Source organism: Temnothorax nylanderi, unplaced genomic scaffold (assembly GCF_030848795.1).
Source record: "Temnothorax nylanderi isolate EJ_2023f unplaced genomic scaffold, tnyl_v1.0 TNYL_tig0061_pilon, whole genome shotgun sequence".
Classification (NCBI taxonomy): Eukaryota; Metazoa; Arthropoda; class Insecta; order Hymenoptera; family Formicidae; genus Temnothorax; species Temnothorax nylanderi.
The window spans coordinates 629,069-646,333 of record NW_027249123.1 but is presented as its reverse complement, the minus strand read 5'-3'; the positions used below and the strand labels follow the sequence as shown (position 1 = coordinate 646,333).

The 17,265-nt window shown below is 38.2% G+C and overlaps 1 protein-coding gene across 1 annotated transcript in view; it reads right to left on the bottom strand.

The window, feature by feature from the left end:
- Positions 1-17,265, bottom strand: part of LOC139773410 (uncharacterized) — a 511,404-nt gene that overhangs the window by 407,660 nt on the left and 86,479 nt on the right. Inside the window, exon 3 of the mRNA XM_071707844.1 lies at positions 12,721-12,756. Within this exon, the coding sequence (XP_071563945.1) occupies positions 12,721-12,756 (36 nt within the window). The remainder of the gene's footprint in view (positions 1-12,720; positions 12,757-17,265) is intronic.

Here is a 17,265-nt window from a genome sequence, read left to right as displayed (position 1 = left end):
ACGGCCGGTGTACGTGCGGTCGCAATGGCGCATTGTTACAATCGTGCCGCGATGCATCGACCGGCAAAATGTCGTTACAGACCCCGCGTGATCGAAAAATAGGGAAACAAAGGAAGAATGAGCAAGAAAAAAAAGAAGAAACGAGAGCGAAATGGATTTGTTAGGAGACACGTTTCTAAGGAGACGTAGAGAAAAAGCCCGCGACGATAACGGAAAATGCTGGACAGTAAGCGAAAAGGACAGCAAGTTACATGAAACAGTTACTTTTGTCTTATCGGTTTTATCTATAATCACAATTCTTTTTTTCGTGAAGAATTTTTGACAACTGGGCCGATTTCGCAGAGCGTGACAGATCAGAGGAATTTACCTTTAGGGCAGAAGCCATAAAGTCAACAATTAAAAATTTCGCGACAGATTTTCAGTAGCACTAACAAACATTGATAGCGAAATCAAATCCGATTGAATTTACACAATTAATTATATACCTATCAAGCATAACGGCTGGCGTGGCATAGAATGATTGTCAGGATTTCGCGCGCGCATTATCGTGCATTGACCATCGCGATTTGAAGGCAACGTGGCGATCGGTGCCGGTGATTCGCTCGGGGGCGAGAAAGAGAGAGAAAGAAAAAAAGATTGAAGGTTCTGCGCGTTAAAAAAAAGACCCGCCATCGGTGAAATACTGCCTAGAAAACCGAACGGTCTTCATAAATCCAGCGCGTAAATCAGTCTTTATGGAGTCTCCCTCTGAGGGGAGAGGAACGAGAGGGAGGCGATGGAGGCTATTTGGAACACTATGTATACGGGGTGTCTCAGAGAGATTAGGATCTGCCACAGAAATGCATTGTTTAACAAAGCTGCAATTTTCTTCTAGCACAAAACTTTTATCGATCGTCATGTTTTTCCTCATCGTAGATTATAGATTATTTGTTATAAATCTATTGCACCAAAATTTTCGAGAGACCAACCCTTAAATCGATCACATTCACACACTTATTTATAAAGTATAAACTATAAACCATAAAAACAAATTGTGCGTTATTAGAATGTTGATTATTAAAGTGACAAGATGTAAAAGATTATAATATTGAAAACGTCTAGTCCTTGAAAAAAAAAAAATCATGCGTTGTCGATGCGCGGGAAACTGCGGCCGTATGATTATCGGGATTACGGGATCGAAAATTAATAACGAAACGCCAGCGACGAACGCATAGGATAAATCATTTTGCGCCCGATAAATATTTTCAGCGGCGTTGGCCTCGAAAGGCAGGGCGACTATCGGTCACGGATATCGGCCAGTGATTTATCATCGATTAAACGGACGTAATGCACCATTGTTGCTGGAACGTGCAGTCAGATAGGCAGGTATATGAGGTCGTATCAGGATTCCGTTCATCCTGGTATTGACTTGCAATCGGCCGTGTATCTTGGACTCGGCAGCGTGGTGGTCGCGTCCAGCGAAAGGGACGCGACCAGAACGACCCACAATGCCGCGCATTATTGCCACAATCGGTTATCCGACTGATTCTCCTGCTAAGAACCGCTTCATACAATCGCTTCGATACATCCCGTCCGCCGAGGAGCACTTTCGCAACGATATTGCTGTACAATATCGGAACTCGCTATTCAAAATCAAAACTTTACCAGTCCTCTCATCTGGTTTGCCACAAATAGCAGAACGTCACAGTTAGTCATATTACCTGCGAATAAAGCCGACGAGAATTAGGAGGAGAATCTAATCGAATGATCATTTCAATTACTTCGAAATCGAATACTTTGGTACTCTCGAAATTTAGTAGCCTCGACAGTCGACACTCGAATATTTTCCCTCGGCGAAAATTTAAAGAGAAAATTATTCAATCTCATTGCCCTTTTATTTCTGGCAACGCCTCAAATGCTTAATTTGTATTAATAGATATTACTCAGCGTGTATATTTCCGAATGATTGACATGTCAAATTTTGAATGTTTGTTCCGTGTATACAGCTTTATAAGAATATCGACACAATAGAAATATGCAAGTTTTATTTTATAAACAATTTACAAATCTCCCCTTCTCTCTCTCTCTCTCTCTCTCTCTCTCTCTCTCTCTCTCTCTTTTTCTCTTAGAGACCGCCGAAAGCCGCAGAAATTTGCAGACGAATACTTGCTATCATAGTATTTCTCTTTGCTAGCAAGCACATTGTGCTTGAACTCGATATCGCGCGGGCACAAAGGAACTCGTCGATGCGAGCTATAGTACCGGCATTATGGGCACATAGAGGGTTCAATGTGACAATCCAAGGGATGTATTCAGCGCGCGTATCAGCCTTAACACTGCTCCGCCACCTCTATATTTTCGTACGTGAATTGAAACAGTAACATAATTTCTTAGCCGATTATCACGTCCAAAGGCTCAAAAAATTTGTAGAGGATATCATCTTTCGATAAATTAAAAGTTATTTAATATATATCAATCATCGAAATAAATAATAAATATTGACAAATTTACGTAATATGTTTTATGTTTAATATTTTACGTAAGGTTGTCAACATTTATTATTTATTTCGATAGCAAAATTAAAATTCTACATTGAAGTAAAATTCACTTGTAATTATCTCGGCAAGTTTGTATTGTTTGCATTTTTAAAGCGCAATTTGTCCAAACTTTGTAATTCTCATTGTTAAATACGTAATCCCGTAATTATACTTCAGTTTAAATCTTGTCAAAGAAAAGGTCGACCGAAAGTTATTTTAAAAAGTTCATACTTGATGGTACTGTCAGCGCAGTTCGCAGGATATTTTCTTTTGTGGAAAAAAAACTGATTGCTCAGACACGGAGGATTCAAGGTGTTAAAAGATCATGTAAAGCGTACCTCGTTTCGCCGCACAACTCTACTTTGGCATCGTAGTTTCTCTCTCGGGTGAAAAACCGTTTCTGAACGACGGTTTTCAAGGCTTCTCTTCTTCGTTTTCAAAGGAACTACTCGTATGAAGTCGGCGGAAAAGCGCGGTGCGTGTATAAATCGGCGGCGGTAGCGATACAGAGCGGAGGTTCGTAAATCTCGACCGGGCGATCCCGAGGGAACCATGTCTCAGTCACAGCACGCTGCTGCAGAAGTTACAGGATCCTGGCAGGAGTACGTACACACAGGCACACACAGACACACACACACACACACACACACACACACACAAACGCGGCGGCAACCAGACGACGTTACAGGTACACCGGAGAAACTGGAGAAACCGCGTCAATCTCGCATTTAGTTAATGCGACTTTAATCCGCTAATTTAAGGTCGCGCCGTTACGGCCGGATTTATCGACGGATTCAACGTGCGACGATTTTAACGAACGACCGCGGTAAAAGCTACCGGCGACGGTGCCTGTACGTGGTTACCGTCACGGTGAAACATGTTTCGGAGATTCAGGCAATCAGGTGGATCCTCACAGGTTTATAGCGATGTTTACTTTAAAATAGTATAAATTATATAATATTCAGAAATATATATATACTCAGGAAAACAATATTTAAAATTTCGAAGAAAGCTTTTATATAAATTACATATTTCTTTTAATTGGGTAATTCATAAACATATATAGACATAAATTTAACCAGTACGAAGCACAGTAGTTAATCAAACGCAAGAAATCGATATATGTGAGTTAATTACTCATGCACCTAACATGCTTAATGCATATATTGAAACATGCAAATTAATTACTTAATGCTCAAAGTTAACAGTTAAGTAGTTATGTCAAAGTTAGACATCAAAGTGACCGCATAACTGCTAAAGTTTAATTTCGAGTTAAACTGTTTAAAGGATGTATATAGACTATATTTCTTATTAACGGTGTTTCATGCCTCTGACACATATAAGAAATAATAATGAAAGATTGTCCTTCAATATCTAATAGATATTAAATATGTATATCGATAGATGTGATATTACAATAATATATTCAATTTTAAGTGAGAAATAGATATTTCAATATCAAATATATATTTAATCTTATTTTAAAAAGTCCTCCCATTTCAAAATCAAATATTCAGAGCCATTCAACATTCAAATATTTCCCAGACGTCGTTGATAAAATATTTATATCTTATAATATTATATATTAGCAAAATATAATTCAGTTCAGTGGAAAGATAACATCAGCAAAATATAATCAAACGTGTTGGTAAAGTTACAAACAATAAATAATACAAAATAAAAATATATTTTACGTTTAATAAATTCTAGCAGATAAAAACGCACGAATTACTGTATATTTTTCATTTTGCAATAGTAAACAATTCTTACTTTTCACGTCTGTTTCAACAGAATCTATTTTCTCGGAAAAAAAGACTAGAGAAGAATGGGGAGAAACGTCGATAAACGAGGCCGTCGGTCCACGAGATTCGCCCGGTTGATTAATTTATGCCCTCGATTTTCGGTGGCGCGTGGATATAGGCGTTCCTGTCTCCCTTTTTTAGTTACCGTGCTGGGGCACTGACATTTTCGCGCCGACTGATATTCGATGCAACGGGCCAGGAACATGGGGTCGTCGATTATCGCGTTTTCAGAGAGAGAGCCCGTCGCATTATTTCTGTCCTTCGTTGTGGATTTAAACCAGGAATACTCGACGACACGCGTATTTGACATGCGACATCGTCGAAAATCGCAAATGCAGCCTATCTTTCCATTTCTCTTACGTCCGTTTCATCAACGACATCGGACAACTGACCAAATTTATTTTCCCGTGCACTAGGAACTAAACTGAGAAGAATAGCATCATTTATTTTAATGTATTGAGACGTATTAATGTTATTTGTAATAATTGAACTCCAGAGAAACTTTTCTACGTTTTGAACGTGAAACAAATTAAAAATAAATATACTTCTTATAGATATCTATATTATAAAACATTAAATATTAAAATGCCTAGTAAACAGCAATTTCTATTTACACCATGTAATACGGTGTATAGATACAAGCTAATAAAGTTATTTCTAAGTCTTGACAAGATTCTCTTGTTCCATTACTAACTTATTAGCATTTTAATTCGCGTACGGATAATAAGAATTCCTCCATTCCAGCAACGCTAAACCCGATGACGGAAACTTTCTTTTCCTTTAATACTTTTTTAATTTTGTGCAGGCTTCTAAAGATTAATGAATGTCGGTCAATATAATTTCTATATATACATTTTCTATATATATAATAATAAATAATAATAATACAATAATAAATAATAATAAATATATAATAAATTTCTAAGTATATAAATAAATATAGCATATCCCTTTTGCAACATGAATCGAACGCTATTTTTTGTAGAATAATATTGATCCATATTTTAAATTTTAAACGATAATTTAAAAAAATCTTCTATATTTGTTACTTATTGATACATAAAAGATCCAGTCACTTTTTAGCTATTTTTACTCTCTTGTGATTGTTATGGGTATTATAAATTTTTGTTATTACGTGTACGGTTCTAACTGGGATCCTTTAAATAAATATCGATCAATTAACGAAATCTCTTCGAATCCCGCGAACGTTTCTGCTGTAGCTCTCGGTATCGGGAAACTATTGCGGGAAACTGTTATCGGCGAAAGTCAATTAGCTTCGTGCTCGCCGACTTGAACACACAGCGGCACAATAACGTAATAAAATGTTTATGTTACTGCGCACCTGCCGCTTATCGCAGAATAAACTGAAGAGCAGATCGGCCAACGTAGAATTCACTGTCGATGAAGCAGAACTTGATCCAATGAAATATATCAAACATTAGCCGTTTTAATTAATTTTTTATTTAATTTTTTAATTAATTATTCAATTCTAAATATTTGTATAAAGCCATAATATCAAGAAAAAAATTACTAGAAATTCTCAAATTTTGAAGCAAGATTCTTATTTTATAATATTATTAAATTTAAGAAAAATATTAAAATTCGATATAATGAATTATTATTTAGACTTAATGCGTTATTCTAAAATGTAGAAAAAAGAAAGTGTTTAGCTCTAATCGATAATAATTTAATTCTCCAATTTTAACCTAACGTGGTTTAGATTCCTACGGAGACTAAAACCTTTAATGAAGTATCAAATTCGCAAATTATTATTACCTTATTTTAAAGAAGATTCACTATTTAGAAAAACATACATAAAGTAAGTCAGTAATCGACTTTCGAATAAAATTTCAATATATTACAGACTTTTTTAAAAATACTGGTATGTTCCATGAATAATTATTTATCATCGTAATTTGGCAACGTCCATTTTGATATCGATAAAATATTAACACTTAAGAGAGCGCTTAACATTAGCTCGCATTGTTATAAATGTTATAATCATGAATAAGTAACCCGGTTAAATTTCGCTGTCGTCTCGTTAAAATAATGGCGATTTTAATCCTGCAATGACTTCTCCACTACTGATTCATAAATAGAACGAAGTGCTGTTACAGACAATAACTACGCACGTAAATTGCATTACGCAATGCGGGGTTGCTACGCATATCGGATGCGATATCGAGTGCACTCCAAGAGTGGTACTCCAGCAAACTGAGACGCTTTAACGAGTTTGTTCATCGCACGCGGATTAATTCTGATCAAGGTATACTAATTCCAAAGCAAATACTGAAAGTTTATTGGAAATTGCAGACTGCAATTGCGGCGTGTCTTCACGCCAGTATGAGTATCTTATAGCCCCGTTCCGTATCTATCGGTAATCAATAGTAATTACGAGAATTATCTATCCATTTAAACGGATTTTATTTCTTAATGTAATTTATTTATCTTCTCCAATTTTAATTTATATCTACTAATAAAATAATAATGGATTTACTAGGGCCATATAATAATGGAATATAATATAATATTCAGTAGGTATTATTCAAATCCTTTCATCATCTTCATGATCACTAAGATCCAAATAATTACATAATTGTTCGTTAGAATATCGACAAAAGATTTTCCAATAAAATAGAATTTCCGATTACCACTTACTCTTAATAGCAAGGCAAGATTTAGTCTTCGACGTTTCGTTCGACTATTCCCTTTTCTCGGATAAAATTCAGCGAACTTTAATAAAATCTGAAAACGCGAGATAAATAGTGACACAAAAATCCTCTGCTCGATACTGAAAGACCGCGTATCACGGAAGTCGTTATTTCTCCCGTGACAAAGTAACGATTGCGTAAAACTCTTTCCCGCATCGACTTCGCGTAAATCCTCGACTCTTCTTCGTGCTGATCGACGTCTCGCGGAGTAAAACCAGGCGGAATCGAGCGCGGGGAGAGAGAGAGGCCCGTTTAGAGAGTGTAACAAGAAGAAATCGCGGAGTAGCAGGTACGAGACGAGGGCGAGTTGGATTTAGTAGAAGGAAGGGAGGATAAGGCGGAGAGAACGCAGGGAGAGCGAGAGAAAGAGATTCGAGACGCGGTTCTTCGCCGGGGAAAGTTCGCCCTCATCCGCCTGCGGGAAGCAATTTCTTAGCGTAACCTTATCACCGCTCTCGTAGGTAGGTGAGACGCCGCGCCGCGTATATACTCGATAAAGGCGTACCCGCGGCTGCCGCGCGCAGCGCGTGCCGAACGCGCGCGATAGAGTGAATTTCAAGTTTCTGTGAAAAACAAGCTGGAATGCTTGAAAGTGGGAAAAGCAGTAAAAGCATCGGAAAAGCTCTCCCCCGCCATTGACCTTCGATCAAGTTTCGTACGCTCGCCCCCATCGTGTTCTCGCGACCCTCTCGCATAACATCCGCGCTTGTAATCCCCAGTTATTTTCCGCGTTATGGTCGTTCCATCTCACGGGGTTGTTTTCAGATAATTGAGTAATCGATAGCCCCATCCCCTCCCTCCCTTACCTCGGCATATCGTGTAATTGCGGTTAAATAGCGATAAATCATCTCTTTGTGAAAAGTATACGGCCGGGTGGTATCTACCACGGTGTCGATGAAATTGATGATGAATTAACGAGATTGCGGATGGAGTGGATATGATAAACAAGCGCTCCGTCAATAATTGATGACAAACGATTACCGGATCCCGAGGCTCTTTTTTTACGCGCGCACTTTCAGAAACGTATACGCGTTTTCGCCGGGCTGGACCGTTAAATAATCGATTCGCCGGGGTATTTCGACGGGCGGCGCAACATCGGCGTTACCACTCGCCGAGTGTACCACAGAGGCGTCGCCCCGTTACCAGTAAATCGAACGGCCAAAACGCGGCCGTCGCGTATCGTTTTTCCCCCCCGGTTGTACCCTCGAGAAATGGCACAATGCGTTTCGGTAGCCTTTTAGCGAATGAAAGCCACCCGGTCCTCACCTACGTCTCTGTAGACCGCGACGGTTTCGGTTTCGAATCGCATCGATCCACCCGCTGCGGACTAGGTTTACGGGACAGCGGTTCTCAAGCACGTGCACGCGGCATATTCGGCATTGCTCGACGCATTCCGGGGACGCAGTCCGCGTTTCCACCATGTGTTTTTTCCACGCACAAGAAGGTTCGGCTGAGATCTTGAGGCTAAATATAAAATGTTCTAAAGATTCGCGTTTTTCGACCTATGTATACAGCGCGCCGTATCGTTACATTGTCTGTTTTAAATTAAAAAGATATCTGTTTTAATATCAAACTTTTAACCGTCCTTCGATGCAGCTTCCTTAGATTTATTCGTGTATGATGCAAATCTTTTTGCAACGCAACAAACCGGTCACAAAAGCCCAGTTATTCCTGCATCTCTTATTTACATGTGCACGTATAACTATGTAGCTAATGTAATATGCGAATACATAACACAACACGCCCGTCTGTTTGCGCAGAACTTTGCGCTACATATAATACGTAACGTATTTCCCCTGACGTGCGTTATGTTGCGTATATACGCATTTTCGATATCCGAGCGAATATGTAGAATCCGTGAAATAGCTATTAAATACACTCTATCGAATTAATTGTCCAAACGGCCATGCCATTACCGAATGAATATGACGAGAAATATTGGTATTGATTTAGTGTTAATTTGAATTAATATAGTCGTAGAAAATACGTAGGAGAGAGAGAACATTTAGAGAAGAGAAGATTTTTCAAGAAATATAGTTTTTTAATGCTGAGAGAGATGCAAATAAGATGATATCTATGTAAAATATAGCGATCTGCTTTTTTAGAAATTACTAGAGATAGTAGCAAAACTCTTTCTTAAGTCATTTAACTTGTAAGGGAAAGCAATCTCTCCTTTTTATTTATTTATTCTTATATACGACAATATGTTCGTTTTAAATATATTTTTTTACTTATAAATGTTAAGAATAATCAGATAATTAATTATAGAAGAAATCTATAATCTACAAGATATTTTATCTATCTATTCAGAGTTTCTACGAAAGTACTGGATTTTTAAAAATAATTTTAATTTGCGAAAATTTATCAAATTTTTATCTCCTTTAAAAAGCACCATCAATCTTTAAAATACCCGAAAGAGATAATTCTTAATAAATTTTAACAATTTCTGAGAAAGTAGATTATAACATTTATTTGGACTGCCCTATATATTGATGCATTAAAATTCTTGAAAAATAAAAGGATATTGAACTGATTTTCAAATATGACAAGAATATCATTAATTTTGGGCAATTTCTCTCAACTGAATTTTTTATTAATAGCCACGACTAGAACTAGGTGATTAGCCACGTCGCTGATAAACATGTCAAACGCGATATAATATAGTAGTCATACATAGAGGATGCGAGAGTTGCTGGCAATTTCGATTATTAATATAAACATCGTGTTTACTCCACGGGCACATAACATAGTGCATGGCATATAATCAATACCACATAGCAAGTAGCCAATTTCACGCTTTATATGTCGCTGCAAGCAAATGTCTTATATTCGACATTATAAGGGTCGGTCCGCGACTTCACAAAATGCATGCAATACAGGAGCTCGTATAGTGCACATATAATTGATTACACCGGTCGAATATCTTATACGATAATTGTGAAAAACGTGAGTATTTGCAAATACGTGAATATATCTTTGTCGCACACAATCGCCACTAATTGAATTATTACATATCCCAGCAGCATCCATTCGAGCGAGTCTTGCAAACGATAGCAAAATCGATATTAATTACCAGCAGTTTGAGCTTGCAAACTATATAAGTCTAAGCGTCTTAACAGACGCTATTCTTGTAGATATAATCGTTATTAAATTTTTCAAAATTTTTGTATGACAGATGAAAAGAATTATATTCAAATGTCTATATCTTTTTTACTTCAAGATATAAAAGATATTGTTATTCAGCGTATTTTAAAGAGAGATAGATAGATAGACAGAAAGAGAGAGAGAGAGAGAGAGAGAGAGAGAGAGAGAGAGAGAGAGAGAGAGAGAGAGAGAGAGAGAGAGAGAGAGAGAGAGAGAGAGAGAGAGAGAGAGAGAGAGAGAGAGAGAGAGAGAGAGAGAGAGAGAGAGAGAGAGAGAGAGAAGGAGGAAGGAAGAGAGTTTCGATGAATGTGAAGCTGCAAGAATGTAATTAAGGAGCGGAAGCTGATTATTTAAATCGCGTAAAGTGAGCCTTACTCAAATTGAAATTGAATCTGAGAGTTAATTACCAAGGCGTTCGGAAATTAAAAAGAAAGATCGAACGTTTGAGCCCCAATAATGGTTCGAACAATCAATTAGATACTTCTTCACCACAGGTTACCTATCTATCTATTTGTTAGATGCATTTCGTGCAGCAATAAAGAGTGTTGATCGCACATGCAATGTAATAATGACAAAAGCTGAAGTACATCCTTGAGGCGGGGCAAAACTTACGTCTCTTGAAAGGCCTGATATATATACATATACGCTGTGTTTATTGAAAAATTCGGAGATTATTCGCCAAATTCCGGATTGAGGATGTGAGAAAAAACAGCGGTGAGATAGTTCGGCACATCCCGCGCACGAGCGATATCACAGATCTCGCCGACGAGAGTTAGCCAACGGTAACGAGAGTAGACACGGTAACAGGAGTAGGCACGGTAACGAGAGTAACCACGGTAACGAGGATATTTCGAATTGTAGCGATCCGGGTAAGTCGCGAGAGGAAAGGGCAAGACGCGCGACAGGATCCCGGGGACGAGAGAAAGTCCCACATTCAGTATATCTGAATGTGTAAGTACTCGCAAAAAAGGTTGAGGGGGATGTCGGGGGACCCGATACCCCGAGTCTGATGGGCAATTTCGTGTTTGGAAAGCTTGAAGATGCCTGCAAGCGGGTTGCGCCCACTTGGGGATTACCTCGGCAGTGACTACGAAAAATAAGGCGCGGGGAGGCGAGCTCGGAAATACCAAGTAGACTATGTCAATATCTGCGTATGCGATGCACGTACATCGCCGCGGGGAAACGGGCGCGCCGGCGGAAACATCGGTAGCGAGCGAGAAATTTTAGTGTGTTATGTTTTACTAAGGATTGTTTGCGCTTGTTTTATTCAAATATATACGCGTGTGTACAGCATCACGCGCGCGTATAAAATACGGAAGAGAGGGAAAGAGAAGCAATCCCGGGTATACGCGAGTCGCCATCGAGAATTCTGATATCTCGTCGTTCACGATGCCATCCTCATTTTGCGGATGATGCTTCTATAATTTCTCGCGACTGAGTCGAATACCGACGGAAATTACGAAAGAGCTCTCTCTTTTCAGAGATCTGAACGCACAGTTAAGAGCAGCTTTTAATATCACAAAAGGAACTCTTCCTAAAACGCTGCATTTTACAACTTTGCTTTTTTACCTATATTCCGCAGAGCTTAGAATAATACGCGACGCGCGATAAAATTCGTATCCGGGAATTTTCAGCGTGTTAAAAACCGTCGCCACGCTTTGTCGCGATTTATAGCCGCGCTCCCCGATCGAAATCTCGTGAATGACGATGAGATTATAATTATTCGCGCGGGATAACAAGATGAATTAAGCGTCGTTAAGAGGCGCGCCGCGCGCCCGGGAATAGCGAAAAATGTACATCCTTAAGAGCCGGTGTTGCGGAACGCGGGCGCAAAATACGTGTATGTGTTATCGTGATCGTTTTGACGGCGATAACGCAATTTCACGGTACGCGAGGCCACACGCGCGTTCCGTGTAATTGAGCCATGCCGTCGATCGTTTGAGAGGCAACATTCGGCCCGCATCGGGTTATTCTTCGGAATAATACGTCGCCGAACGTTGCGTGTCAGGCTATCTAAATCTGCGATTTCGCCAGGAAGTCCAACCTCGTTTTGCAAAAGCATATCGGCGAATTCTGGTCGCGCGCGCGCGCACGTATTATCAACCAAGTGGAAATCATCGATTTTGTTTATCCGCCTTTTAGTGGATATGTATCGTGTAGCGTTTAACTCGTAGTATTTTTCCACGATACACGAATCGATAAATATATTACAAACGTGATGCAGCATGGTTTCAAAGAATAAATAATTCCCGGTGATATGTGAATTTTCAACAAATAACAATACTTCGTGATTTTGAAATGTGACGTATCGTAATTGCTTAATACCGAGTATGAACGAAAAACTGACGAATTGTCCGAAAGACCAGATAAGTAGAGAATTGTTTCTGTGATCTTTCGTTTGGAAAATCAATATTATCGTAGCATGCGTTTGCAGCAAAGCTATAGCTATATGTCAAGCTTTAAATGAACGAGAAGCTATACCTGCGATTTAGATTGGCGTATTCTGCTACCATTTGTATTACGTGTATTATGACTGAAAATACTTACCCTCGATAATGGGATGGCGCGGCTTGTAGGACATGTCTGAAAAGAGAAAAAGGGGTTAGTATTAGTGAAATTAGTTACAAGATACATGTATGTACACGCAGTCAATTACTTACAAAGCTCTCGCTATTTTTATAATACTTTTACCATCACCATAATTACGACACGAATATTCCACCATTCTAATTTTAGTAACGCAACGTTTACACTGCATTTCCTGCCTACCTATTGTATTACTTTCTAATTAATTACGATTCTAATTTAGAACTTGTAATTAGTAAAGATAAAAGATAATAGTAGAAAGTCTCGTTGTGATTTATCAAAATTTTCAATTATAAACGTTATCATATTTTTGCGAAAAAACAAGCTGTTAAATCGCCAATCTATTATCCATTACAAATTAAAAATAACGATGTCGTGTGACATTCGACTCGGATCAGAAAATGAAACTATATTGGCGATTTAGTAAATTTCTAAAAATGTTCTCCTGCTTCTCTCTCGTCACAAAACTAGCAAAAGCCTTCTATCTAACCGTTTAAATTGCAAAGTAATTACAACGACACAATTAGCATTGCGCGCAAGCTGTGAAAAATATTACCGTTTTCTCCTCCCCCCCCTCTCTCTCTCTACATAGAATTAAGTAATTTATATTAGTGCTTACGTCGCGATAAGATTTATTCTATTTAACTGATGTAACTTAATTAAAGGCTTTAATTTAATTAAAATCCATCTTAATTAAGTGGCCATTCTTACTAGTTGTCCGGGACGCGGCTCTTGTCGCATAACGAGTCCCACGAGATATGGAAATATAAAAGCACAAAGCGTCTAATGCAGCCCACGCTTAGGGAAATATAACACTGATATTCCGGAAATAGAAGCGTTGACAGAGGAATATGGTATTACTTCTCATTGTTACATATGTTTATTAATAGATAATACCACGTTCATTCGATTTTCATTATAAAAATGGCAACGTAATGTAATAAAGCTATACCGTGATATATATACATATATTGTGTTTGCGTGTGTTATATATATATATATATATATATATATATATATATATATTTGATAATACGCCACATATCCGAATCGCATTTTCTATTTCTAATTCTGTTCCATTTCCAATTATTTATAATAACTTTATTTTATTTTAATTTTTCTCAAATTATTCAAATAATCTTTCTTATTTAATATGACGAATAGAGAACAATATGGGCATCAATATAATTGCAACGAACAAACATCAGGAAAATTCGAACACCTCATTGCGTTTTGCAAACGCTTCGAAGCTTCTTACAAAACTTTTAATTATCCTATCCGGACAAGCCTTTAATGAAGAGGTTCTATGCGGACCAATAATGTCGAAAATAATTATAAATTTCCGTATGAAATTCGTTAGATACGCGGAAAATGGATTGCCAAACGTCCATTACGAGAGCACCACGATATCATGCAGTGACGTATTGTATGCGTCGTTATTGGGATGGGGGTAACAGAGAAAATAACTGGAATTTCTCGAGGCAGAATATTAATCCACCACTTTCATCACCCTGCCGCTCTAAACAAAATTCCACGGTGAGCAAATGCATATCGCAAACAGAGGAAAACGCAGCAGTTCCACATTAAATTCTAGGCGCTTATTCTTTGACAAATTCGGGAGCCGACTCCTCCTTTGAAATTTAAATTGCGACATAATTACCAAGCTTATGGCAGAGACATGACGCGCAACCATAATTAAATTACGGTCGTTATATATGTCACAGATATCTATATGTATTATACATTTAAAAAAGATTGTGTGTAAGACGCGGAAACATTTTATAGATAAATCGTTGTCAATTTGTGTAAATGAAAGCAACCGATATCTGTTTACCAAATTATCTACGAAATATACTGTAAGCGAGTAAGGAACGCAAATATCTCCATCGCAAATCAGCCGGTGTAACGATGCATCGGAATGCGCGATGCATATAGAGTGGTGTGTTAAGCGCGCAAATCGGGTATCCCATAAATTTCCAAATCGGACATTCGGAAGAGAGTGTACCGCGTCGCCCAGGACAGATCGCTCAGGATTGCACGTGTATACCTAGTACGCCGTTGCGGCGCAGTTCCAGCCACGCGGCGCCGCCAAAGCGTCGATATGTATGCAGGTCGACTGTATGAGAATTTGCGCGCGCCGATATCGCGCCGATATTCTCCCTTTCCGGGATATAGGATGCGAGATACGAGATACGAGATACGACGCCGGCAAACACATGTCGTCATGCGCCACGGCGGATAACGCGCTAATTGGCTTGTGAGACGCACATTCATACGCGTATGTGCATCTGTAAGAACCACCGTGCAAAATTTGCATAAGAACTTGGCGCGGAAGACTCTTGACTGATGACGAAAGCGCGAAACATTTGTTCGCGAGACTCGATATCACACTATACACGGTATTTCTCATTTTTATTGCTTATTTGTTATTTGTCGTGAAATATTTTATTAACAATCTACCTATAAATAAATTTGATTATATAAATTTGCGACTATAAAGAACGCTATTTGATTGATTCAAACACGAAATAATTATGAAGTGTAAAGATCAGGTATATTATAATTACACACATTCAGAGAGAAAATAGAATAGTTTTGACAACTATGATAGGTATATAGACCTTATACAATATGGACTTTATAAAATTTTTCGAAATGAGTTATTATGCCACAATGACACACTTTATATTTTAATAATATTTTTTTTATTAATATTACTATTTTACTTTATTATTTTCTTATAGTCTATCCAACCGTATCTACTTCAAATAATTAATATTATGTTTTTTAGTTTACAACTTACTTATTTTTCTTATCATAATTTTATAATTCATAGAGGAGTTATTTCTTTTCAACTTTTTAATTGCTGGTACTTTTTTCTTTGAGTATACAGTAACATATATTTATATAATCTTTCGTTTTTCACTTGTATTATACGTGTGCGCGCATCTTTTGTATTTTGCGTATGACGAGTATGCTTGTATAATAGGCCTGTTCGCAGTATATTTGAGGATTAATTCGCGCAAGATAGATATCGACGAGTACCAAGGCCTATCCGGATATCGATGATCGGCGGATAACCATCGAGACAATAGGAACACAACGCGGTTGAATAAACTCGTTAAACGACCTGGCTATACGGATTTGCACGCGAGAACTTCACAGAGACGGAAGGCGTACCGTATCCGGAAGATTGCACAGATCGATTTTATCCGCACTCGAGAGCTCGACAAAGTGCATTGTTCCTGGTAGGATCGCAGGACACCGATGAGAATGCGAAGAGAGAGAGAGAGAGAGAGAGAGAGAGAGAGAGAGAGAGAGAGAGAGAGAGAGAGAGAGAGAGAGAGAGAGAGAGAGAGAGAGAGAGAATGTCGTAGAAGACAATAAAATCCGCGAGAAAATTATCGTGGAAAAAATGTAAAACGTACTATACATATTACAAATTTATTGAAAAATTCCGCTTCACATATATATAAAGAAACAATATGTGTCTTTTTGTTCAATACGTAATTCGTATATACATAACAATATGTAATTTGTATACATTTTAAGTCTAGCGATATTTCTAACGATGGCTTAACTTCCGCGCACAACAGTTATATGGGAGGCCAAACCGGGAATGAAGCAATTACAACCCAAAAACGACGGAAACGGAATACTTTAACGCACGCGATAAATTCTCGACAAATGGCGCCGTTGTAAATGCGGTTAAATTTAAACGTGTATAAATATTCGACGCGCGTGTAATATCATCGTATATTTTAGAACGATTGAGCGTTCAAGTATAATGGCCGGGTAATTCGTACGCTTTATCACGCGCACTTTATCGCGGTTCATAAACATAATGTCTCATATATGAGGAGAGGGAAGGGGAGGGGGACTATTTTATCGCGAAGAAATTTCGCGCGTGGTGCACGCAAACGCTATTCTTCATTCATCCTTTTTGCATTCGACGCAACGGGATGGTCGCAAGATCTCGCCGGAAACAGCGGTGAAGTACTCCCCGACTTTCTGTTTCCTCATCCGAGAACATACGTACGTGGTACGCCGTATACCTGCCAAGCGGAGACGAGGTCGCTATGTAGCGCACGTACTGAAGAGGATACATTACACGGAATATATAAGAGCTTCGTAATGTTATAAACGAAGCACGAGATTTTGTCTGCTTGCTTTGTCGTTTCTCCAACGTTGAGCCGCAGAAAAGCTCGTAAAGGCAATTCTAATAACGCAATATACGGGTTATTCGAGTAAGTCGAAGCTACCACGAACAGTTGTGTGTTATTAAAATTAATTATATATGCCGCTGTTACAAAGAATTTATATTTACTAAATTATTTAAGTTGTCTACGCAACGAAATAAATGATATAATTTATGTATGTTTTTTTTCCGTAGAACGCAAGGCACTTGCACATATTATTGCTTCACAGGATAAACAGATTGCAACCGGTTTATAAAAAGTATCAAACGTATATCCTTGTCTTGCGATAAACGACGATAAATAATAA